The 24,675-nt window shown below is 40.1% G+C and overlaps 1 protein-coding gene across 1 annotated transcript; it reads right to left on the bottom strand.

The window, feature by feature from the left end:
* Positions 1–432: 432 nt before the first annotated feature.
* PON1 (paraoxonase 1) lies at positions 433–22,801 on the bottom strand. The gene is made up of 9 exons (XM_077123472.1): positions 22,666–22,801; positions 16,460–16,530; positions 14,912–14,967; positions 13,722–13,890; positions 11,902–12,028; positions 7,794–7,994; positions 6,358–6,439; positions 3,439–3,567; positions 433–837 (listed from the first exon to the last, which is right to left on the bottom strand). Exons 1-9 carry the CDS (start codon positions 22,737–22,739, stop codon positions 679–681), a joined length of 1,068 nt encoding a protein of 355 aa, XP_076979587.1. The 5' UTR covers positions 22,740–22,801; the 3' UTR covers positions 433–678.
* Between the last annotated feature and the right edge of the window lie 1,874 nt (positions 22,802–24,675).

Below are 24,675 nucleotides of genomic sequence, written 5' to 3'. Positions count from 1 at the left end.
TTCAGGAAATACTGTAATCCCCACCCTGAGGTAAAGGTTACTCCTAATTTTCAGGTTGGAAATTCTTTACAAGAATTGTAAAATTTTACTACACACCATTGCTAGAGGAGAATTGAGTAAGCAAGAGTATGAGGAGAGCTGGGGTAATTAGGTTAATATTTACAGAGAACGCCACATCTAGAAGAGGAAAAGTCTGATGCCTTAGCCAAAGAGGTAAGTATGAAGTTATTAATGATACCTAGTGAGCTGGAGTCACTGAGTGAGTGCTGGAGTTCTGAAGTCACATGAAAGCTTCCTGCTTTTCTCTATTTTCTGAACAAGACACAGTGAGGCAAAAGTTTCAAACATAAGTTCATGTGCTTTGAGGAAACTACTCTTTAGGTCACACTTAAATTATTTAAGAAACAATAATCAACATGACAGGTGTAGCCATTTTATTGAAAAGGATTTTTATTGGGAAATGGGATTTGCAGGTATTCCAAGACTGATTTGAAACTGTCCTTTCAAAGCAGCCTTACATCATATCTACTTTCTATTAAGTAACACTTCCCTCCCTCATGAGGTCTAAATTTAAGATCCACGTTACTGCTCACATGAGATTAATGCAGCCCCTTAGAAAGTGGCCAGGAGTTGAAAGCAATGGGCTCAGTGTCCATGGCACAGATGCCTGTGGAACCGTTAGAGCTCACAGTAAAGAGCTTTTTGGAACACGGTCCCAATCAGCAGTTTCCCTTTGTATACAGAGGCAACTGTACTTCCTTGCAGCATAGTGCCATTTTCTGCATAAACCACTGTTACTTTCGGTTCTTCTGTTAATATGTTCTGGATTCGGAGAACCTGTCAAAGAAATAGCATTAGGTTAATATTTTAAAAAAACAGTTAAGCCATTTCTCCATTAAAAAACAAGACCATTTTTGAGGTAAATCACACTTAGTTCCATAATTACTACAAAGTTAAGACATCTGTTTCCTCCCTTATAAAATGACAGGTTTTGATCAGATGAGCTTTAACAGGTAGCTAGCCGAAAGGCCTGCAATGGGGTAGGCAGGAAATATAATAAGTGGCATATTCCAAATGTAAGATGTCAGGGAGTAGTGGGTACTGTGGTAAACCGGGATGGGCAAGGGGTGGGGGCACCTAATACTCAGTATCAGCCAATCTTTGCATGTTGCAAAGACTGCAGTTTTCTCCCCCTCCCATCAACCCCCTCCCCCAAGAAGCTAGGAATTTGGATTTTGGCTTAAGACTCTGGTTCTTAAATGCTGGCAATCAGAGGAGAATTAAAAAGTATGGCCCCCAAAAAAGAACACATCTCTGCATTGCACCCATCCATTCCTCTAAACTTAAGTCTTAGCCCTAAATATAAGGTCAGTTTCCTTCATTAGCTTGAATCATTTGCCTGTATCATTAGTAATCTGTTAGGTTGACCATTTTGACCTATAAACCTCATAATTACAAATGATTCAAACAAATATAAAGAGCCCTATACTGTGAGGTAGAAGATTTAGATCATATTTTGGATCTTCCATCTACCATTTGTGTTCATCTTTAAAAAAAAAAAAAAAAAGAGAGTGGGACTAGATTATTTCTAAGTTCCCCCAAACTCAAATTTTTTTATTTCAGTCATAGTATAGCCATTAGTATAAATGACAGTGAAAAAAGGATATCTCTATAAGGAGAACACCAAGCATTGAGGACTGTGAAGCCCAGGATCTGGATATTAAAGGGTCAATGGGAGCATTTAAAAAGTGACTTCTTTAAAACAGCTGGGACCAAAGATAGCTGTATTAGGAAAATGCCATAGCATTACCACATAGTCATTACTGGGAAATAGTTGATGGTGCACCTTGGCTTAAGTAAGCCTCTTCTAATAAAACCAAATCACTCTTTAATGGAGCAGTACACTAGATAATGAATTGTTACATTTTCTATCCAGATCAGATCCATCATTAGAAAGGAAATATTTTTTCCAGACAGCAAACCAAGTCTGTGCTACAGCAAATGACCCCAGTTCACCGAATGAGTTAATGAGCAAAAACAAATTAGAATCTCACATCTTGCTCAGTTCTAAACAGTGAACTCTCCACAGCATACATTTCTTCAGTTCTATAAACATAGCATACAGCAACGATAATAGCTAAAACCTACCACTAGGCACAAAGGATTTCCATTCAACATTGTCATAATTAGCATGTAAACATAGAGATAAAATATATCACGGTCCATAATATAATGTGGAAATACACATTCGTTGTTTTATTTTGTTTACCCAAGAAATAGGCTTTAAAAAGAAATACATCTGTTTGGGGGTAAAACTAACCCTTAAAGCAAAGCTTTAAAAATACATAGTAGAAATCAAATACATCAATAATGATATTGTGTACTTGATATAAATAAGTACGATTTGTATATACTGAAAACTCAAAATAGAAAACAAATCATAGTAAAGATTTAAATGCCTATGGCAAAGTGGGTTTCAAATTCTTGTTTGTACTGCTTAAACAGGCTGCTAAATAAAGATTGTGGACACAAACAGAGTTTTTGGATACTATAAGGTAGAATAAAAAGGTCTTTTAAGCCAAACATTTCCAGCACATGATTTATCTTCCCACTCTGCAGGGAAGGTCTAGAGAGAATGGGTAGTTATGTCTTAGGACTGGTCCTTCGCATTAACTTGAGAGATGAGGAAGGACACACAGGAAGGGGGAGTTGAAAAGTAAGGCAAGTAAATTATTAGACCACAGTATTGTGACCCCATTATGTTTTGTAAACTATTATGAATTCCCAAATTGGAGAAACTTAATATTCAAATAAAAATGTGTAGCCCCATGCTATCTAGTGTTGGATACCTCCAGGCCCATTCTCCACTCTGCTCTGATGTCTATGGCAGCTTACTTTGGAGGGCTTCCCTGCCCTTTGGCTTCAAGTTAGTCTCCTCCAGTGAGGAACAGCATCAGTGAAGGGGAGGACTGTGAGGGAGGTGGGGTATTTACTCTCCAGGTTGCTTCCCTTTGGGTGGCCACTGGCTGGCTACATTCCTCATCCAAAGGCCGCACACCTGTCAGGCCACCCTCTCCAAATGGCGCTTTTCCTGTTCCAGCTTCTGGTGCCCATCCCCTCACCCCCTGGCCATTTTTATACTTCCTTAGCCCCTGCCGATTTCCCTCCTTTCTGCCCACACCTTTATATATATAGGCCCTTTATTAAACTCCTTCAAATTAGTAATTTGAGTGTTTATCATCTGTTTCCTGTCTGGACTCTGAAACACTTCCCAAAGTCAAGTTCCTTCTAATTTTTGATTATGTGGATTATCTATTCACTTTCCCTTTTTTTTTTTTTTGCAGAAGTAAGTGAGAGATATGTTTTTCAACTGAAAGACACTAGCTGGGAGTAAGGTGATTCATTTATTGTGATTCATTCATTCATTTTCAAACTAACCTCTGATCCAGGGGGATTCTCTGGGTCGTAGAAGAAGATTTTCATGCCATTGGGATGGCATCCAACCCAAAGGTCCCCTGTCACAGGATCCACAGATATGTTATCCACGAGTGTGTTCAAGTCGAGGGACTTCAAGATTAAAAATGAGGAGAGAACAAAATAAAGTAAAGAAAAATTGAGATGTGATGCAGCAATATGTCAGAGAAACTACCCTGTTATCCTTGGCCACTAACACTGCAGGTAACAGGGATACCAGAATCCCACCCCATTTCCACAGAGCTGAAGGAACCTCTGCCCTTTCATCTACGCTGGTGCTTTGTCAGCTTCCTCGGCAGTTGGGGTAGGGGAAGATAAGGAAAGCTGAGAGAGACTGTTAAAAGTTAGATGAGATCATTTTGGCTTTAACATCTGTGCAGAAAGAAACCTAAAACTAAAAAAAAAAAAAAAAAGTTTTAAGTGCAGCATAAAAAGTTACTTCTAAGATGGCATGTGCAAATGATATTTTTGTAAGCATTCAGAAACAGCCTAGAAAATGTAGCTTCATTTCTGATGAGAACATCAATGGAATGTAGGTTCTTCTTTAATAGCTAATCATCAGCTGTGCAGCCAGAGAAGAAATGATCACCCAGGGTCTAATTTTCACCATACAGTAGAAGGAAAGTTCAGTTTCCTGTTAGTCAACCCCCTGTTCCTCTGCTGTTTATTTTCTAAATGTAAGTTGCAAGCATGTGATGGCTGCACAGATTGCTGTCAAGGCTTTGTACCGGGATCATAAATAATGCCAACGATTCTTAATTCCACCATTCGTCATCTCAGCTGCCTTTTACCAAGAAGAAATTCCATCTATTTGTTTACCCCTAACTCCCAGTTGGAGAAACAATTTCTACCCTGTATTTTATACAGAATCCAGGATACAGCATCTAGAGACCCTGTAATAATCGGTAATGAGTCATCACAAAGACCAGAGCATGTACATGCAGCCACGGCGAGCCACACTGCCCGCCACTTCCCACATGCCCAGGGAAGGAACTAGAGGCTTCCAGCATCCTGGCAGAGCTTCATTCTCAGCTTCCTGCAGAGCCCTCTCTCCTTTTCACCCTGGTAACAGGCCTCCTCCTTTAGGGCTAAGGAGGAGGCCGAGCAGAATCTTGTCAAAATCACCCCCAGGTCCCACAACCCTCAACCCATCACCGTATGAGACACTCCACTCTGATACATTAATTTCTTTCAGTGAGCAACATATTTGTCTCAGAACTCTGCTGTTATCCTTGAAGGGGGTAATTGCACCTATTGGTGATTTCCATGGCAAATGAAAATCTGCCAACATGAGAGTTGGGGGGTGGGGACAGGAGAAGCACAAAATGACCCGGCTCCCACTCATTGAACACCCAACTAGCCTCAACTGAGCGCCCACCAGAAGAGACCCACGTGGGCTTTTGCCTAAAGTGGGAGCCAGACCTGAAATAAGCCTTGGCTTCAATCTTGCCTTATCAGGAGCAGCACTCTCAGCATTATGTGTTAAATATATATTAGATTGGGTATACTCTTATAAGATTCTTTAACTTTCAATTTACAGAAGTACCTATTGTTATAGTCACAGTTTGTTTTTTATTCCCTTCAACCAATACATGTGTGAAATTCCATTTTACTCTGGCTAAAACTCAGCTAGCCCTGCCAATGACTTTTAATGTCAAACATGATGTTACACTTGGCGTTGCTTCGAGGTAATTTTCTCTAAGTGAGGCACATCATGACAGGACCTCAGATATGCTGAGTTGGGAACAGTCATGCAATTTAGAGAAATAGCACTGGAGCCGTGGGCGTTAACAACGGGAGAGAAATGGCTGGTTGGTCTTCAGGGGGAACGGACTGCTTTCAAAAAGCTCCACTTGGCTCTGTGTCTCTTTCCTCTCCTTTGCCCCTTCCCACTCAAAGCTTCAGAGTGATCAGAATCGGTGTGTGGGGGGGGGGGGTAAGGAGGGTGGAGACAGTGAACCCCTGAAGTGTGCCCAGCCCCACCCTGTTCATTGACAAGTGTTTCTGTGTGCTTACTGGGTGTTGGGAACTATTCCAGGAACAAACAGGAAAAAAAAAACAAATAGGAAAAAAAATCTGTCCTCGGGGGTTTACGCCCTAGCAGGGAGTCAGATAATAAAGAGGAAAAATAAATATAGATTATGTTAGTAATAAATGCTAAAGAGAAAAATAACAGGGTAAAAGAGATAGGAAATGCATGTGGTGTGGTGGCGGGGCGGAGTCACAAGCTTACATAAAGTGACCAGAGAAGACCTCATTGAGGTGACATTTTAGTAAATACCAGAGATGAATGAGGTAGCCATGGGGATCTGGGGAGAAGGTCACTGGGAACAGAGTGCTGCCGCCATTGTCCTGAGGCAGAGCCCCCACTGGGCGGGCTCCAGGAGGCAGGAGAGACAGAGGATGGGAGCTCTTGGAGATGGCAGTGGTGGCAGGGAGGTGAGGGGTGGCTGGGGTGGGCCCCTGGGCTTTATAAATATTGTCGTGAGCACTCTGGTATTAAATATGAGTTGAGGCTATTTCTTGGCTTTTCTATCAACATGGAGAAAGAATGGAAAGGAAGGAGGAAGGGAGGGAGGAAAAGAGAAAGGGAGGGAAGGAGGGAAGGAAAGCCTGGAAACACAATGACCAACTTACAACTAACTAGAGCAGAAAGAATCGAAGTTCCACAGAGTAGACTTCCGATGCGCTGCTTCCCACTCTGCAGCGGAGCAAAGCCGAACAACAAATAAACGCGCAATGATGCTGCTGACTCAGCAAAGGAGTGAAAAATTGCTTCTCACCCACTCCAATTAAACAACCCTTTTTTCTTTGCTTTTAATTTCTCAAATCAATTAGAATCTAATTATCACTCTACAAACTTATAATGTTAATACATCTTACCTTCAACAGAGTTAAAGTCCAATTAGCATGCTTTTCATACACATGAATCTTATGAGCCAGGAATTCAGCTATGTAGACATACCTTCAAAGAAGAAAGAGCTACATCAAAGTGCTTGAAGTAATGCAATTCAAAAGGTTACAGCGAAGTGGTAATATCTCTTCCTAGGGAAGAACTTTGCTTAGGGATTGGAAAATGGAACCCATTTCAAAGCACACCAAATTCTGAAAGAACTCAATGAGTTTACAGCTGAGTTCAGCTTCTGAAAAGTTATTTCTAAAGGTGAGAACCTGGTTGTCCCTGATCAGTAGGAAAGCAACTTAGTCCTAACACCAGCTCTCAATATCTGGGAGCAAAATAACATTGTAGGGCTTGTCCTCATTTTTTTTTTTTTTTTTTTCAATATAGTGGCAAGCTGAGTTCTTACCTACCAGCTATAAGAAAACTTTGACAATAAGCCCCTGGTTTCAGGCCCGGGAAACAGTGAGAGAGGATTAGGTCTTTGGCTTGGATCTGAGAGAATCTCCCTACCCTGAGTCTATCCTGGCCCTGTGGATTGTGTATTATGTACAAAGTGCAACAGCACACCCATCACAAACACCTGTAGTTAGTCTAAGCACACAGTGCAGCCCGAGACAAAAAGAGAAACAACTGCTTGGTCATCTGCTGCTTTTCGAAGAACAGAAGATGATATAAATAACTGAAAGCTGTCCATATTATTTTTTCTAAGTATATGTGCCTAACCCTTAAAAGGTGTGGAAGGGTGTAGATTGACGGATATGCAGATTTTATACATATACTAATGCTACTCAGACTGTGGTCTGTGAGGGGTGCACAGGTGGTTCAGTGGTAGAATGCTCACCTTCCTTGTGGGAGATGTGGATTCGATGCCCAGACCATGCATCACCCCACAGAAAAAAATAAATTGGTCTGTGAATTGTTTGTTGCAAAACTACCGTGGGATAATAATGTGAATCAACTACATCACCAAGCAGGTTGCTTAGTTAAGCTGACTTTCTTTTCATAGTAGGACCTGAAGAAGAAAGCAATACCTTAATTTGCATTTTGGTGCAAGCTCCTTATCTTGTCACAGACCAGTACTACTGATACAAATACATACTTGCTATTAATTATACACCAAAAATCTTCCCTCAAGGCAAATCTATTTAGGAATGTAAAGTGTCTATCCCAGTTTCCCCTCATGAAACGTACCTTTTATTCAATAAGAAAATAAAGATAACTTGCCTCTACAAAATAGAAAATTATGATTTGATAAATTTTACCCCTGTTGAAGATATATGATACTTTACATTTTTACTAATTTCATCTTAACAGGACAACATGCTAAAATACATCACATTATTGAGAAAAGTAGTATGTTGCAAAGATATCTAGTGAGAATCAGGGAAATGCATTTCATTTTAAAGTGTTCACATACTTGCCATCAGGTGAAAGATTGATTCCATTAGCAAGATCAAAGCCGTCTGCCACCACTCGAACTTCATTTGGACTGTAGTAAACAACATATGACCATGCTAAACCCAAATATGTCTCCCAAGATCGTAAGTAGGGGTCAGTAACATAGTGGTCATTTGTAGCATAAAAGTGCTCAGGCCCCATAGCGACGATGTCATTCAAACTGCAATTAAAACACAGACAACACATGGCAAACAGGTAAAGTACAGAACATTGCAGGATTATGAATTGGCATCCATTAATGTCTATAACTAAAATCAAGATATGGCACAGAATTAATAGGGGATCATTTCCACCTATACACACCTCAGAGACAATAATTGCTCTAAGAAATCCCAAACAGGTTATTATAGCAATGTAACATAAGTCTCCTTAGTTGTATCCTTAAAACAGTGTTAGAGTTTGTGTGTGTGTGTGTGTGTGTGTGTGTGTGTATAGATGTACTAAATTATGTAGACATTAAATTAGGACAGGAAAATTAATTTGTGCTCATATAGAATCTACTCCAGTCATTCCAAGGCATCATAAGGCAGAGGAAAAAACAATACTGGCATCTGCAGACTTGAATTTTAGTTAAAGCTCTGCTACTATTAGCTGTGTGACTGAGGGAAAATCATATCACATGCTTGGACTCAGTTTTCTTATCTATAGTAGGGAGATGATGGACTGGTCCATCCTTCAGCCTTAAGAGATCACTTTCAGCCATGAAGTTTCAAGATTCTAAACTGAGTAAAATGTCCATGAACAAGAGTACTCAGAAATAGGATGCTATGATGCTTTTTTTTTTCTTATTTTGGTTCTCTGTTACTGAAAATACAAGATACATGAGTCTATTTTTCTGATTTAATAGGTACAGCACCAAATACATAAGTAAGTCATTCTTTGCTGATTGAGGTGATGGAAGTTCCTAGGGGGCATTATCTAGGAGAGAATTTTCTTGGCTCTATTGTGGATAGGGTAATAGCCAAAAAACATCAGCTCTTATACAGGTCTGGGCTCTTGGACAAATTACATAAACTTACAGAGCCTCCGTTTTCTCATCTGTAAAAAGAGGTCAAATGATTTTCTCAAAGTCATAAAGCTCGTTATTAGAAAATTAAGGGTTAGAATCTTTAGTTTGTGGAGTTGCAGTGGGAATTGCAATGAGACAACGCCTGTTGTGTGTTTTTCAGGGAGCCTGGCACCCACTAAATCCTTAATCAGTGGTAACCACTATTCTCCATGAACAAAAAGGTCTAGGAATTTAGGATTAGTTGCTACAAGCTCTAGACATAAACATGGAAGCTGTTTTTTCTGTCTTTTCTGAAAGTAAATTTCAGAAACTAGCATGCTTTGCTGTTATCTGCTGTTTTTCATAAAAAGAAGGCATGTGGAATGGTTTAGATGAATAGTTTTGAAATCTGATGGACTCTAATTTGAATCCTGATGCTGCTTGCTAAATTCTACAAGGCCTCAGCACATCCCTAAGTTCTGAACCACTTCTCTGCACCTCCGTGTCCTCTCTGTTCCTTGCAAAGTTGGGACAAGAATAAAATAAAATACTGAGTGTATAAGACCTTGGCATCATGCCTGGCCTATAGTAACTGATCAGTAATGACCACTGTTTTATTCTTAATAATAAAATGCTTAAATTATAATATATTTAATTAAATGAATAGGAATGATATAAACAACAATCACATTGGAGACAGAAAATTCACCTGGCTAATCCCTGGTTGAGAGAGTTGAATTCTGGTTAGTTGTGGTGCAGTCATGGTTATTTTCATTCTGGTTTTATACTGCCATAGATCAGTATTTTTGCAACTGGGCCAGAAAAAATATACACTAACCCTGGGAAACTGAACAAACCTGAGATTTACAGGGTTAAGTGATGAAATAAAAAAAAAGGGTTTTCACCATATCGTAGTGACTCCGAGCAAGCTCCAGATTTCAAGCTACCAGGGCTAAAATCCCAGCTGTCACATGATAGTCAAATGATGTGATGGCACTCTGTGTGAATGAATGTTTTGCCATTGACCAAATAAAGGGCAGTGGTGGGAAGAATTAAATCATCAGAAGGAACTTGCTAATGTAGGGACAGAGCATGCAAAAGAACACACATCAGTACGGCTCTATGTATTCAGGTATCACAGTGGCAACTGATTTTCATCAAAACAATATCAACTGTCATATAACATTATTTGAATTATATTGATTTTAGAATTTCCCTTGAAAATAATGTATTGTTTTGTAGCAATATAAGAGAACTAAGAAATTAGCTTGGTTTTGTATTTGTACATGTTTAAATAACACATTGAAAAGGGCTAAGTTCTAAAGGCAATGTGGTACCCTGGATGGAAACATGAAACAGAATAAGGACAGCAGTGAAAAAACTGGTAGAATCTGAATAAACTCTGTAGTTTAGTTAATAGTTAACTGATGTTAATTTCTTAGTTTTGATAAACATTTATAAACATAGTTACATAAAATGGCAACAAAAGGGGCAGCTGGGTGACATGTATAGGGGAACTGTCTTTTATACTATATTCACAACTTTTCTGTACATTTAAATTATTTCCAAATAAGTTAAAAATAAAAGAGAGAGAGAGAGAGAGAGAGAAAGGCAATGAATACATTATCAATTGACTGTGAATACAGAGATACAAAGTTGGGCTTCAAGTAAATGCTTTTTAAAATGCAGATGGCTAGTTCTGACATAATTTTAAATACTACAATTTTTTTACTCTAATTAAATTTATGCTTCTATCAGAAAAAGAAAAATCCCAGCTCTACCTTTTACTAGTTGTGTCACCTGGGACAAATTAGCACATTCTCTAAACCTTAATTTTTTTCTAAACCTAAAATGAGCAATAAAACCTAATTCAGAAGACGTTTATAAAATGTCAGTGAAATAATGTTTTAATTTCTTGGTGCAATACCTTACTTACCGTTAAATCTCATTCACTTATTATTATTAGTCATTATTATTATTAGCCGAGCTTCTTCATGTAACATATGTCATTGTATGCTGTAACATACTGTGCACATTTTTCAGATATCTTGTGGCCTCATTCTCTCTCCAAACCATATTTTTTGCATAAATGTTTGAAGAAACTCTCCCACCAAAATGTGTTCTCTGAACTTTTACTCAGTGTAGGGGGACAGACTAAGACCTGGGCTGTAGTTCTTACTCAACCACTAATTAGGTGATTGACCTTCATCCAGTAACTCACTTTCTCTCCATTTCAGTTTCTTCCTCACCAAAATCACCAGAAAAGGAGAGAAAAGAACATGGTAGCACTGAGCACATAGTATATGCCAGGCACTTGGCTAGGTACCTGCATGTTAATAAAAACTGTTTAAAAAAATCTGGGTTTACTAAGTTGGTCTAAAACTGTGCATCAATTCTTCAAAGAGAGGTTGGAATTCTAGAAAAACTCATAATGAGAAGGAGGCAAAATTGTTTGGAAGACGAGGTTCAGATAGTTGTCCTAAATCCATCACTCATAAACCAAGTCCTCATAGGCAAGCAAGGAAGATGACTTGGGGTGGATTGGCTGGGATTGGGGACCCTTGGGTATTTCTCATTATCAAGCTAAGTGTTACTGCAGATTTAGTATTACACAGATGATGTGCAGAGGCAGGACATGCAAATTTTGGGTGTACCAGATTTCACATCTCCTCTTGGATATGTGTTTCTAATAAACAGAAATACTTCAGACAATTATTTTCCAAAAATAAAAATAAATTAATAAATCAAAATGCTCAAGATGTGGAATTCATCTATGAAGTTGGCTTAGTCTGAAAATACTAAATCTGGTTTGGGAGAAGAGCAGAGGTAAAAGCTCATAGAAATCTTGAGGTCAGCAGCCAGCAGCCAGCCTTGCCTGGGAAATAAGCGAGGAAATAAGCGAGGACTTTGTGCTGAGTCCTCAAAGTGTTCTGCAGAAGAACATTTGGAGGTGTTTGTGATCATCAGAAAGTAGAGTTGAACAGCCATAACCCTTCTGACCAAAAAGAAAAGTTAAAGTGGATTAGCCAACCCTTGGTGTTAAAGAAAAATAGAAATATGACGCATCTCAGGACTGTACTTGTTCAGAAGTTTGTGTCTGATGGTTTTCAGGTGCAAAAGTGATTTTTCTTCTTCTTGAAATTTAAACAACTCCACCGTGGACTTAAAATCTGGATGGTTCACCACCAGCAGGTATACAGTATTATCTGAGAGGAAATTAAAAACAAAAACCGAAACATTAACTGAGCTCTCAGCTGTCAGCCCTGTCTCCAAAAAGCAATTTCAACCCACCTCCAGCTAGTACTTAAGATGTCAGGCAGATGGAATATTTTCATCTCTTTGTAGAGAGACGCATTTGTGATCACTCCAAGAAAAGTGGCTAAAGGAAGAACCAGTGACAGTCTCTGAAAACTCAAAACTCCATGGGAGGGGGTGGGGTGGTAAAGGTGGGGGGAGGGCAGGGTAAATATTCAACTTAAAAATGAGCAGCACCAAAACTAAAACTCCAAAGTTCTTATTAAGCTTTCTATTTCAAGATGGTACAGTGAGATGCAGAGTTGAAATGAAAGGGATAAAAGACGAGGGAACTTTCAGTATGAGAAGGCCTGGTCAGGCAGAACACATTTACTGCAAGAAGGAAGGCTTTAGAAGATGATCAATGCCACAGAGGAACACATGAGAGATAAAGGGAAGTGGTTTCCATGAGTCCTTCAGTCTCTGGGAATTAAGGAGAAGTCAAGGTGTGGTCGGAATTGGCCCAGGAAGTTAGATTATATAGTCTTTGCCTTAAGAAGCACTAAATCCTTGGAAACCTTTGACAGGATTGAATTGGTGTTTGTGGGAACAGGGTTGAACAGATAAGCCAACTAGGAGGTTCTTCATTAATCCATTCAGCAGACAAGTGTATTACATATTTTAATTGAAGTTAAGTGTTACAAAGAAAAAATGAAGCAGGATAAAGAGATGGAGAATAATGGAGTGATTTCTTCAGGGAAGTCCTCTCTGATGATGTAGCATTTGAGCAGAGACCTGAATGAAAAAAGAGAGCATTCCTTCCAGACTGAGTGCAGAGAGAGTGCAAAGGCCCTAAGCCAGGACCTTCCTTAGCACATTCACTTAATAATGAGAAGGCAAGGGTGACTGGAGTGGAGTGAACAAAAAGAGTGGGAGGAGATAAAGCCACAGAGTCAACCCAGGTTTCAGGGTTAGGACGTAGGGCTTACTCACTGTGGGACTTTCAGCCAAAGCATGACATGACCTGAGGCTACAGCACTAATCCAGGCATGTGGAGAGAAGGGACTCCACAAGAAAGGACAGAAAAGAAATGGGAAAAAAATGGAAAGAATCAAAAGACTGCTAACCACTGAGAGATGAGGAAGTCAGAAATCAAACATAAATGAGGATTAAAACCTGCATGAATATTTTGTGCAGCAGATTGTACCACTAGGAATTTATCCTAAGAAAATACTCACAGAAGATATACATACATACATATATATACACACAAATGTTTATTTTGACATTGTGTGCAATAAGCCAGAAGTTGGAAACAACCCAAACCAGCAGATGAACTGCATTATGGTTACTCCCAACAGCTGAATCCTGAACAGCTATTGCAAAGTAGTTCTAAATGCACTGTCATCGAAAGAGGTCCATGACGTAGTATTTAATGTTTTCACTTTAAAAATTGGGTGCCTTACAAATCTTTAATATTTTAGCACTCTCAAGCACTTAAGTGGTTATAACAATACATTTAATTAACACAGGAGGTAAGTTTAAAACCCAGAATAAGAACATTATTCATGATATGCTTTGATTGGGTAAACCGAAATAGTCATTCATTGCAATGTGATTTTTTTCAGTGTGGTTTTATTTTAAATGAACATTAAATATTGTTACCTGCATCTGTGAAAGTGCTAATTCCATGAGGGTTAAATGAAGATAAATCTAATGTACTTCCAGTCATCTTCAATTCCAACACTGTTTGGTCTTTTTTATTCAGGTCCATCAGAAGTATTTTTCCAGGCTTATCGGGTTCAAAGCTCTTTATTCCAGGATATTTTAATCCCTTATGAAAAATGGAAGAGAGTGAACAGGCACAGACAAACACTTCAAGTGCTAAGGAAGCTGCTGGACGGACTTAGGTTCATATTATTCGCTCCAAGTCTCAGAGCTGGCTGTGGCCCAAACAGGGAACTTCTTGGCTGCCTTACATGATAGGCCCACAGGGGGCTCAAGAGGCCACATGCCCCGCTGGCCGCTCCACTCTGCCCACAAGCACAGACCCCTGCATCATTTGGGGCACAGCCACGTGTATACCACTCTTCCGCTTCCCATCTGTGAGAAAGACCAAAAATGGAAGAGCAAATGGTGGCTCTGGGTATCTCGATGGGTGCTAGGTTGGAGTTCTCTGTATGGGCTGTACATTATTTTTGCAGCTGTCCTGAGTTTGAAGGTATTTCAGAGTAAAAACTTTAAGAAATAAAAGGAAGAACAGGCCAAAAGGACAATTGCTAATGGCTTTTAATAATATAAGCGAGGAATACAGAGACAATATTGAGCATGGGCTTGTTTTGTGGGTATTGGTTTTCTCTAGGATTTTTTTTTAAAAACTTTCATCTTAGTAACATATATACAAAGGTTTAAGGGAAGGTCACTGGGCCCGGGAAACTCCTTCTTGCTTAGCCTAAAACAACGAAGCTGTTATTTGCTTTTTTTGATTGAGATCCCACAGAAGACTCTGCTTGAAATATGCAAATATTTATTGAATACACCAGTTAAGTGCTTCCACAAATATAATGTTAAATGGGAAACCAGTCTTAAACTCTGTGAGCTCACAAACAACTTGCTATAATGGAACATAAAGTAATATATGAGTTCCATGCACACACAGAAATACTAATATACATGGAATTATATACACACAATCATAATGCTAATGGTAAATGCATATGGTTTGTCTGTTGAACGATGTGACTCTTCCTTTCATTTGAAAGAAGACACCTTTATATAGAAAGCCTAAATGAAAGTCTTAGGCTGCTAGACCTAGAAAATGTTCTAGAGCCCAATAAGGGAAAGTTACCACTCACAGAGCTAAAGAAAGCCAGTCCATTAGGTAGTATCTCCAAGTCTTCAGAACCAGTTTCTGCCAGAAAAGAGAATAGGTAGGACAGATTGTTTCAGACCATCTCAGAAAGCATCAGCAATCCCTTTTCCTTGTCATCACCCCTAACTCAAAAATGGAACTACATATTTAGCTCTTCTTTGGTACATTCATAATAATTCATTTTTCATTTATATATTCACACTGATAATGTGATTATATGAAAATTAAAAGCTTTGATATAATTAATAAGTGTAATTAAATTTTCACTTAATGAATTTTGTTTTAAATTGATAGATGGAACATTTTGTTCCAAATCTGAGGCCTCTCATAATCAATTAATAGAAACTCACAAAAGCTATAATTATTTTAAAAAAGCTCACTGTTTTTTAAAGGTACAGAGTAAACTACAAATATATGTTTTAACCTAATAATTTTGAATCAGTAAAACCCTTGGAAGGGTTGAAAACCATATTGGGAATATAAGCAAATTCCAAATGCTTGAGATCAAATAGGGACACATTTCACATGACCAAGAAATATGAACTTACTATTCATTAAAAATACCAGTTAACTATCAATATCTTCAAGTCAGCTATATTTTAAGTACATATTTTTAAAATTTCAATTACTCTAGAGACAAATGAAGCATTGGTTTTTTATTTATATTTTTAGGAATATTTGTTTGTCAAACACCCAATGATATCCAATATAAATATCATATCTGTTCTCTAGAAAAAAATGCACCATAAGATACCTGGCCATGTTTAACAGTGCTGAGAATCTCTTCTGGTCTAGCCTTTCCAAGTATTCTCTCAACCTTAGACAATCGAATGAACAATTATAGAAAAACAAAACAAAACAAAAAAGCCTAACAAAAACATGGAGGTCAGGCAGGTTGCCCTGAAATAACAAAACGGATTGGTTGACACTAGTTGGGGAGTTGAGCCCTGTGACAGGTGCTGTTTGTCTACCAGCTGCTGTCCCCCTGCCCTCTGTCCTTGATGACAGAGCCTACTTTCACACGGAGACAGAATAATTGTTTTCCCAGCTTCCTTTGCAGCTAGGGCACCAGCCTGTCACCCAGCTCAGACTAATGAGATCTGAGGGGAAATCTGCAGAGAGCTTCTGGGAAAAAGTTTCTCCCTGATATCGAAAGAGAGATGCATAGAAGCCTCTCATGGCAATTATACAGACTTTTAAAATTTTACCCTTTGCTCCTTGCTCTGTTTCTCTCTTCTTTCCTTCCTTTCATTCCTCTGGCATCTTCTCAGGTTATATCACCAAAAAATCAAGCATTGTTCTGACTATTGTTTTTGTTAACTTGACCAAACAAAAAGAAAACAAATGAAAGTAATAGGTTGTTGAAACCAATGTTAAATAATTTGGTATTTAGACTTAACTAATGAGTTAATAAAATGCTCATGGTTCAAAGCTTTATTTTTGAACAAAATTAGACAGATGTATTAATCAAATAAATGGTAAGATAATATGACAAGTACAAATGAGACACACCCTCCTCTCACGCACATACCTATTCCTTTAATTAAATTACAGTTAGGAAGTTCCACAGGTTCCACTTCTCGGAAAGCCATAAATCGCGCTCTGAGAGGAAAAAAAGGAGTGAGACACACATAAAACTATTCAAAAGTTGGGGTCGTTTCAGAGTGAACAGCTCATAAAGTTCTCCTTAACTCTTTTGCCTAGGTTTTAAGCCCAGGGTTCCTGGTTTCTGGCCCTTGGACAGTTTTACCAGGCAAGGCCAGAGAGAGATTTTGGAGGGCCTTCACTTAGTATTTACTTAGCAAGGATGGCTAGATATGCAGAAGAGACAGACACCATGCGTTCAAGGACTCTGAACCCTTTGGCAGGAGCAGGAATGGTTTCATCAGTTACGAAAGGCGGCCTGTGTGGAAATTTGGACTAAATAACAACATGGTTCCAAGTTAGTTCATGAAAGTCTCAGGGCTGCTGACAGATCGGCCTCCTGCCCTTCTGCTTTTGGGGGCTCCACAGCCTGACCTGGGTGGGTTGGGGTCTCCCCTCAGGTGTGGTATCTGAAAAATGGAAGTGTACTCAAAGGTTTTATAACTTCAGACAATCATACCCAAGGCCAACATATAAAAAGGTATTTCACACACACACATGTACAGTTTATTAAATATGAGCATATAAACATCATGAGGAACATGTGAGTGAAAGACGAAGGAAAAAAAGAAAAGATGTGAAAAGTAAGTACCCAGCAGGCCCCCTGATCACAGCAAAGATACTGATGAATCATTTAAAAGAGATGGATCATAAACCTAGCACAGCCAAGAGATTTAAGCAGTAGACATTTATTGAGAACTAATGATTCAATATAATCACAGTGAGTAGCAAAAATTACCCAAGAATCCCTGGAAACCTTGTTTGGCTAAAGATAAGACCGGATGATAAATTCTTAACTTGCCTTACTGATAATTTAAACTCACAGGAGGGAGATGGGTTAGAGGTGAACTGACATTCTGGATAAAATTCTTACCAACATGGTACAAAGTAATAGGAATTTGAAGGCAATTTGTTCTTCATTCATTCAGAAGAAACTTGTAGTGTGTTCCTACTGTATACCATGCCATTGACCACCAACTCCACCTTTAAGAGGGTCTGATCTGAGAGGCCCAGATTGGAGTCCAGTTATATGCTTTGTAAAAGCACACAGCTCAGCCTGACATACAACCAGGAAACATCTTATCGAGGGTTTTATTAGCTCCAGATGTTTCAGTTCTGAGTGATGAGACTCCAGGTCTGAGATATGTCCCTACCTCTAAACTCTGTCCAGAAAGCTTACAATGTCTACTGTGAACTGATCTTTCCAAATACATGCTAGCTCTTGAGAAAAAAAAGTGAAGGTCTTTGTCCATTCAGAGATCCATTCACGGGCAGGCCACAGTAACTCAGCAGGCAAGAATGCTTGCCTGCCATGCCAGAGGACCCGGGTTCGACTCCTGGTGCCTGCCCATGTAAAAGAAAAAAAAAAAGAAATCCATTCTGGAAGTTTCTTTGGGCCATCCTCACCTTCTTAAGACTATTTTCTGACAATATACACTCCTTACTCATTCAATATTCCCTTATCAGGGCTTACTCTGTGCTAAGCCCTGTGCAATGGCTGTCACATGTACTTTCTCATTTAATCTCCTTAGTAACCTCTGAAGCAAGGATTAATACTTTTCCTATTTAGGGAAACAGGGAAATAGATAAGAACGCTGAAGCACACAGAAGTTAAGTGCCAAGTGCCTATGGTCACTTAATTAAAACTTTTGAAATTAGGTGTCATGATTTCAACACATCAAGTTGGTGTTTGAAATTAGGTGTCATGATTTCAAGGACTCTTTTCTCTATACCCCGTCATGCCTCTTTTCATCTGCTCATGCTTCGCCCTCTACCTAGAATACCCTTTACCTCCTTATCCACAGGGAAAACTTCTACCTATGCTGTTCTGTGGCTCCTCCAGATCATCTGTGGGTAGGATTATAACTCCTTCATCTATGCTCATGGGCCTTCACATATCTATCTGCCAAGTCTCTTAACCATGTTGTTTTATAGTTACCAGTTCTTTTCTTGTGGAGAAGATAGTTTTGATTGCATTGATAGGAGAGATTGAAGGGTCAATAGTTATCAGCCTAGGGTTTCATTGAAGATTATCATAATACATATTCACATATCACTCCTTCAATTTCATAGGTGGATTTTTTTTCTTTTTTCTTTTTTTTTTTTTTGCATGGGCAGGCACCGGGAACCAAACCCAGGTCTCTGGCATGGGAGGTGAGAATTCTGCCTGCTGAGCCACTGTGGCCCACCCCATGGGTGGATTTCTGAGATTGCATGTAGCAAAAGAAAAATATATATATAGCTACCTGTCATGGTCAACTTCATGTGTCAACTTGGCCAAGTGGTGATACCTGTTTGTCTGGTTGGGCAAGTGCTGGCCTGTCTGTTGTGATGAGGACATTCCACAGAATTAAATCATGATCACGTCAGCTGCATCCACAGCTGATTCCATTTGTAATCAGCCAAGGGGAGTGTCTTCTGCAATGAGTGATGCTTAATCTAATCACTAGAAACCTTTTAAGGAGGATTCAGAAGAGACAGGCTCTTCTTCCTGCTTCAGCTGGTGAGCCTCTCCTGTGGAGTTTGTCCAGACCCTCCATTGGAATCGTCGGTTCACAGTCTGCCCTGTGGATTTGGACTCTGCATTTCCATGGTCACATGAGACACTTTTATAAGTTTTATATTTGCGAGTGTTTCCTGTTGATTCTGTTTCTCTAGAGAACCCTAATTAATATACTACCATTCACTGACCACTTATTAAATGCCAAATTACATACAGATTTAAAATGCAATTCAATATATCATAATATATATATAGAATACTGTGATTTGCATTATTATCCCATAATTTTTAGGTGGAGAAATGGGCTTAGATTGGTAAAGGGCCTTGAAAGTTGCAGCAGTGGACTCCAACCCAGATGTGCAAGGCTCCATAACCTGCCCTCTTCCCATTGCCCAGAATTAGCTTGGAGGTGGCAGAAATGCATTGAAAGGTCCTACACTGAATTTGCTTTATTCTCTCCTAATAAGAGAAACACAGTGGCTGGTTACATTACCATTGGCAAGGTAGGAATTTAGAAAGTTGCTACAGAAATGCTGAGCCACAATATCCCACTAATCCCAGGATGTTCTCTATCAGTAGTCCAAAAGCAGTCCGTGGACTTGTGCAGCGTCCACCCTGCAGAGGTACGCAGGCAAGCTGTTGGTCCAGGGTGCTACCTCAGGTTGCCTGCTCTGTGCTGCTACCCCCTAACCCATCAAAGGATCCTCGGAGGCACAAGTTCCCTCCAGCCTGGGCTACATAACTTCCAGTCAACCACTACCCTTGCATACCCCATCTCTGAAGGAAAAAAGATGTCTTTTCTGGGGGTTCGGAAGACCTCAGGACATTCTCTTCCCTTCTCTTCCTTGGGCACATCCCTGATCTTCCTGGAACTCAGGAGCCTTAGGTCTAAAATGTGGAGAAAGGTAACTTACTGATCTTCCAGGATCTCTTGGTCTTGATCCAGTTCTAATGTAAGTGATAGCAGGATTTGATTGTCCTTTAGAGAATTAGACAGAAATCCTTAGGGGATCTTATTAAGTAATGCAGATAATTTGGGGTGTGGCCTGAAACTCTGAATGCCCAGTTACTTTCCTCATGATGCGGATGAGCTAATCGCTAGATCTCTTTGCTTTAGGGCATTCCAGACAATGCATGCAACTTTCCTTCTTTCCCCTGTCTGGGCTGGTCTAGGAGGCTCTGCACCCATCCCTCAATTCAACCATCCTCTCACCCTGCATCACTCCTATTCCAGCTGCAGCTTTTCTAGCTGTTTTTTTCTATTCTGAAATTCCACTCCCACTTTTCTTTCCCTTTCCTGTCATGTGATTTTAGCCAGATGTTAGACGAATGAGGTTTCCACCCCCCAATCATTGGATCTAGGTGTTTCCAAGCACTGAAAGTGAAACAGGAAGTTCTTAATTACAAACCAGACCCCAGTCTTCCCACTGCAGCAGCACTGGTGTCAAAACATCTCCTGAGGACATCCTGCCTGTGACAGTGAGCTGCAGGATTTATGCAGCAAAGGGAGAAAGGTCACCACTTAGGGAACTCTGAGACCAGATTGGTCCTTTTGACCTTGCATTACAATATTGAGTTCAGCTATGGCCACAGTGTGCTTCAGTCTTCCCCAAGATAAAATGCATCAGAATCAATCCTGGGGGCCCAAGTGCCACTGACAACTTTCCTTGTTGCTGTATATGAGATGTCTACATTGACAGAGACCAGGACATAACCTCTTCATGTTGCTTTCTATCCTTGGTACAGGTCAATGATATAGAATGGCCTTTCTCAAATGGTGTCCTATAGAGCTCTGTATCAGGATGTTCATAGATTGTACCAAAATAGGGAGTGGAAATTGTGATGACTGAGACAATGCAAAACTGTTTCCTTTAATGAAGGGCTTTTCAAGGCCTTTGATATGCCACAATGCATTACCAATCACTAAGAGACGGCTATAACTGACAAGAGTTCGAAAGCAACATTTCCCAAGGAACTCCTTTTTCACAGAGCACCTCTTATGATTCAAATTCCAAGGAAAAAACTTGGGGTAATACTGATCTTGAATAAAATAAGCTCTTAAGACCTCATGTTGAGAGATAGGGGTTGTAAAGGTATATTTTTATACTAAACGTATGTAAGATGCCAACAGTCTCCATTCTTATAGAAAATTAAGGCATGGGAAGCTAGAAAGACCCTCACTCTTTCTCGGCAGATCTGTGTGGGGCAACTGAGAGAGAGTGAGAAGAACAAAACTTGGTGCAGATGGAGAATTGGAACACAGAAAGCCTTAGATCAGGTGTTGGATGATTATAATATCTCATTTCTTTTCATCCCAGGGTTATACCACAAACCACACATACATGGGATAAAAGAAGAAAAAAAATCCCTGGGCAGCCAATGGCTTCATGGTTAATGTAAATTCACAAAGTGTGTTGTTTAGATGATTTAAAGCCAAAATCACTACTTGTTTTCTGGTTCATATTTTTCTAACAACCTGTGATTTAAAAAATAACAATTTAAAGAAAGAGAAATAATAATTTATAAAAAGCTATTCTGAATGTAAGCTTTTAATCAGTCTACAGGATTACATATATATATATATATATATATATATATATATATATATTTAAGTGCATGGTCCGGGATTCAAGCCTGGGTCTCCCGCATGGAAGGTGAGCATTCTACCACTGAACCACCCATGCACTCATTTTTAAACCCATTTTTATTTAATTTTTTATTAATGTTTTACTTCAGCATAAATACCAAGATATATTGACTAAGCCAAGAAGGATGACCTCTAGACTTTGATCTCTGTAAAAAGTTACCACAAAAATTACAGATCCACTCTTAAAACTCTTTTTTAAAAAAATGTCTATAGCACGAAAAGGTTTATAAAGCACTTTCAGGGGAGCAAGCAGCTAACATTTATTCATTATTTACTATGTCCCAGGCACTGTATTAGTTGCTTCATACAGGACTGCACGGACACTTTCCAGTTTACTGAAGCTGTTAAGGTTTAGAGATGTAAAGTAATTTGCCCCAAATCCCATAAATGAAGAAACAGAGCCTGAACCCAGGACGTCAAATGCCAGGCCCAGGGCTCTTTCCACCCACCCGGCCCTCAGGGCATAGCGGCTGCTCTCCCCCTGCGCGGGTCCACACCCGGGTTTTCTGCTTCTCTCAGCGGGGCCTAAAATAGGGAATCTCCAGGCAGCCAAGGCTGAGGCTCCTTTCTTTAATTCACACAGTGTTAGGGGACCCCCCCCCCCAAGTCCGGTTATCATTTTTGAAGAATGTTTGCAAATTGAATCTGCAGCCAAGGCACGTCACTACGTGAAAAATTACTTTTAAATTGAGACAATTCAGCCTTTCACCCCACTGATTACAGCAATCTCCTTAGCTCCTCGCTCAGATGGTGGGCGAGGATATGCTACAAGTGACACACAAACGTTGGACAAACGTTTACGAAACCCCTGCAAGATAGACGGACATCACCTGGCCGCAGGTTTTCTGTTCAAAGCCTATGGGCCCTCCTTTGTGGGAGGCTCCCGGGACTGAACGGTGGGGAAGGCGGACGGGGCTGCGGCTCTCACTGAAACCCAACTTACTGGTAAGAAGCCTGGTGATCCTTGTAGACAGACAGCACCAGCCCCAGGAAGGTGAGCACCATCAGCTTCGCCATGGCTTTGGACAGAGGGACTGACTGATGGGTGGAAGCACAGCCCCGAGTCCGGGCACCGCGACTCGGCCACGCCCCGCACCCTCTCTCTGGGCCGGGTTCAAAGCTCGCAGAGCCCGCGGGCGCCCGGACAGTGCAGGATCGGGTTCGCGGCTGCAGCCCGGAGCTGCGCGCTCGGGACCGGGCGCCTCATTTGCTTCACTGAACTTTCAAGAGAGGAGCCCTAGAACAGCCGCCTTGACCAGGCAAGGAGGAGGGAGCAAGGATGTTGAGGGAAATGGAGAGCCGTGGGAAAGGGAAGCCAAGGTTTGGTGACCGCTTACTCTTTGCCAACAAAGTCCTAATCCTTGTGACTTAGAAGGCTGCAATAATTTAATCAGGATGACAGCCAGAAAAATCACAGAAGGGAAGACTATCGCTGGAGCCCCTAAAGCCAAATTCCATTCCTAGCAGGCTACCACCCTTGGTCACCTTCAAAAATCTGGATTTCAAGCATCTCATTCTCTCCTCACTACCTTTGCTCACTCAAGTACCTCACTTCCGTATTAATTCATCTCCTCACTTGGTGGACATTGCGGAGTACCTAATATGCATGTGCTGGGCACTTTTCTAGCTACTAAATTCATCAAATTTAGAGAGCCAACAAAAATTCATCATTGAGTTTACATTCCAGTGAGGGGACACAATATAGAAATAAGTAAAATACATTACTGTTGCATATCTAATGGAAAATGCTATGGGGAAAATAGAGCAGGGAGGGATGATAGGGAGTGCTAGGTTAGGAGAACTGAAGATAGATAGGAAGATTTAAGAAGGGGAGTCAGAGAAGGCCTTATTGATAAGGGGACTTTTGAGCAAAGACCCAAAGGAAGTGCCTCTGTACAGCCATTTTCCCATAACCATGAAGGAAGTGTTTCCTGCTTGGCCAAAGGTCAGTCCTCCCCACTTTGTTCTGGGTCCCTTTCCTTTTTTCCTTAACAAGGATGGTAGTCCTACACTTAGAACTCTCTCTCTTAAAACATCCATCTCTTCCTCTCTTCTGTAATATCACTCTCAGGAACCAATATGCTTTAGTATCACTAAAGTTTGGGGGAAAACACTCTTTGACCCTAGATCTAACTACTGCCCTCTTACTCTATTCCTTCTGTTTTAAAAAAAGTAAAACAAAAAACAACTCTTCAAAAGATTTGTCCACAGTTGCAACACTTTCTGCTTCAGTTTATCAACTTGTGTATCTCAACTATTGCTATCTTTAATCTCAACTTCCATTGAGATTAAAGACAGCTATAAATTCTATGACACTCTTTCCATTGAGAAGTGGCCCATGACCCCTTCTCTGGAATCTGTGCAGGTTCTGTGAATGCTTTAATTAATAGAATATAGTGATGCTATGCAAGTTTGCAGGTGCAACCCTACGAGATCAGCAGCTTCTACTTTCTGTTACTTAGAACACTTGCTCTTGAACCTTGAGCCTTTGTGTTACAGATATGCCTACCCCAACAAGAAAGTGCTTGTGAAAGGCCCTAAGACACTGGAGAGAAAGAGTGGTCAACTAAGGTGAGCTTTCCTGCCATCTCTACCAAGTAAGCAACTATTTGAGTAAAACCATTGATTTAGTTTCCTAAGCTGCTTAAGCAAATACCATGAAATGGGTTGGGTTAAAAATGAAAATTTATTCTTTTTACACTGGCTCTACTCACTTCTATATTAGTTATTTATTGTTGCATAATAATAAGTTATGCCAAAACTTAGCAGCTAAAAACAACAAGCATTCAGTTTTTGTGAGTCAGGAATCTGGGCACAGCTTAGCTGGGTAGCTCTGGCTGAAGTTCTCTCATGATTTCACAGCTCAGCTGTTGGTCAGAGCTGTGGTCTCATTTGAAGGTTCAACTTGGATGGATGTGGTATGGGAGATGAGATCAGCTTCCAAGCTCACTCA

The sequence above is a fragment of the Tamandua tetradactyla genome, chromosome 1, assembly GCF_023851605.1.
Source record: "Tamandua tetradactyla isolate mTamTet1 chromosome 1, mTamTet1.pri, whole genome shotgun sequence".
Taxonomy (NCBI): domain Eukaryota; kingdom Metazoa; phylum Chordata; class Mammalia; order Pilosa; family Myrmecophagidae; genus Tamandua; species Tamandua tetradactyla.
Note: the sequence above shows the minus strand (reverse complement) of the source record. Positions and strands in the feature narration are given on the sequence as shown.

What these genes read in the sequence shown, in the direction of transcription:
- PON1 (XM_077123472.1), bottom strand. Translation starts at nt 22,739, where the DNA reads ATGGCGAAGCTGATGGTGCTCACCTTCCTGGGGCTGGTGCTGTCTGTC. An exon ending in TAATTTAATTAAAGGAATAG is followed by an intron (nt 14,968 to 16,459) that starts GTATGTGCGTGA and finishes CTTTTCTGGCAG; the next exon opens with AAACTGGTTCTGAAGACTTG. An exon ending in TAGCACTTTCACAGATGCAG is followed by an intron (nt 12,029 to 13,721) that starts GTAACAATATTT and finishes ATTTCCTCTCAG; the next exon opens with ATAATACTGTATACCTGCTG.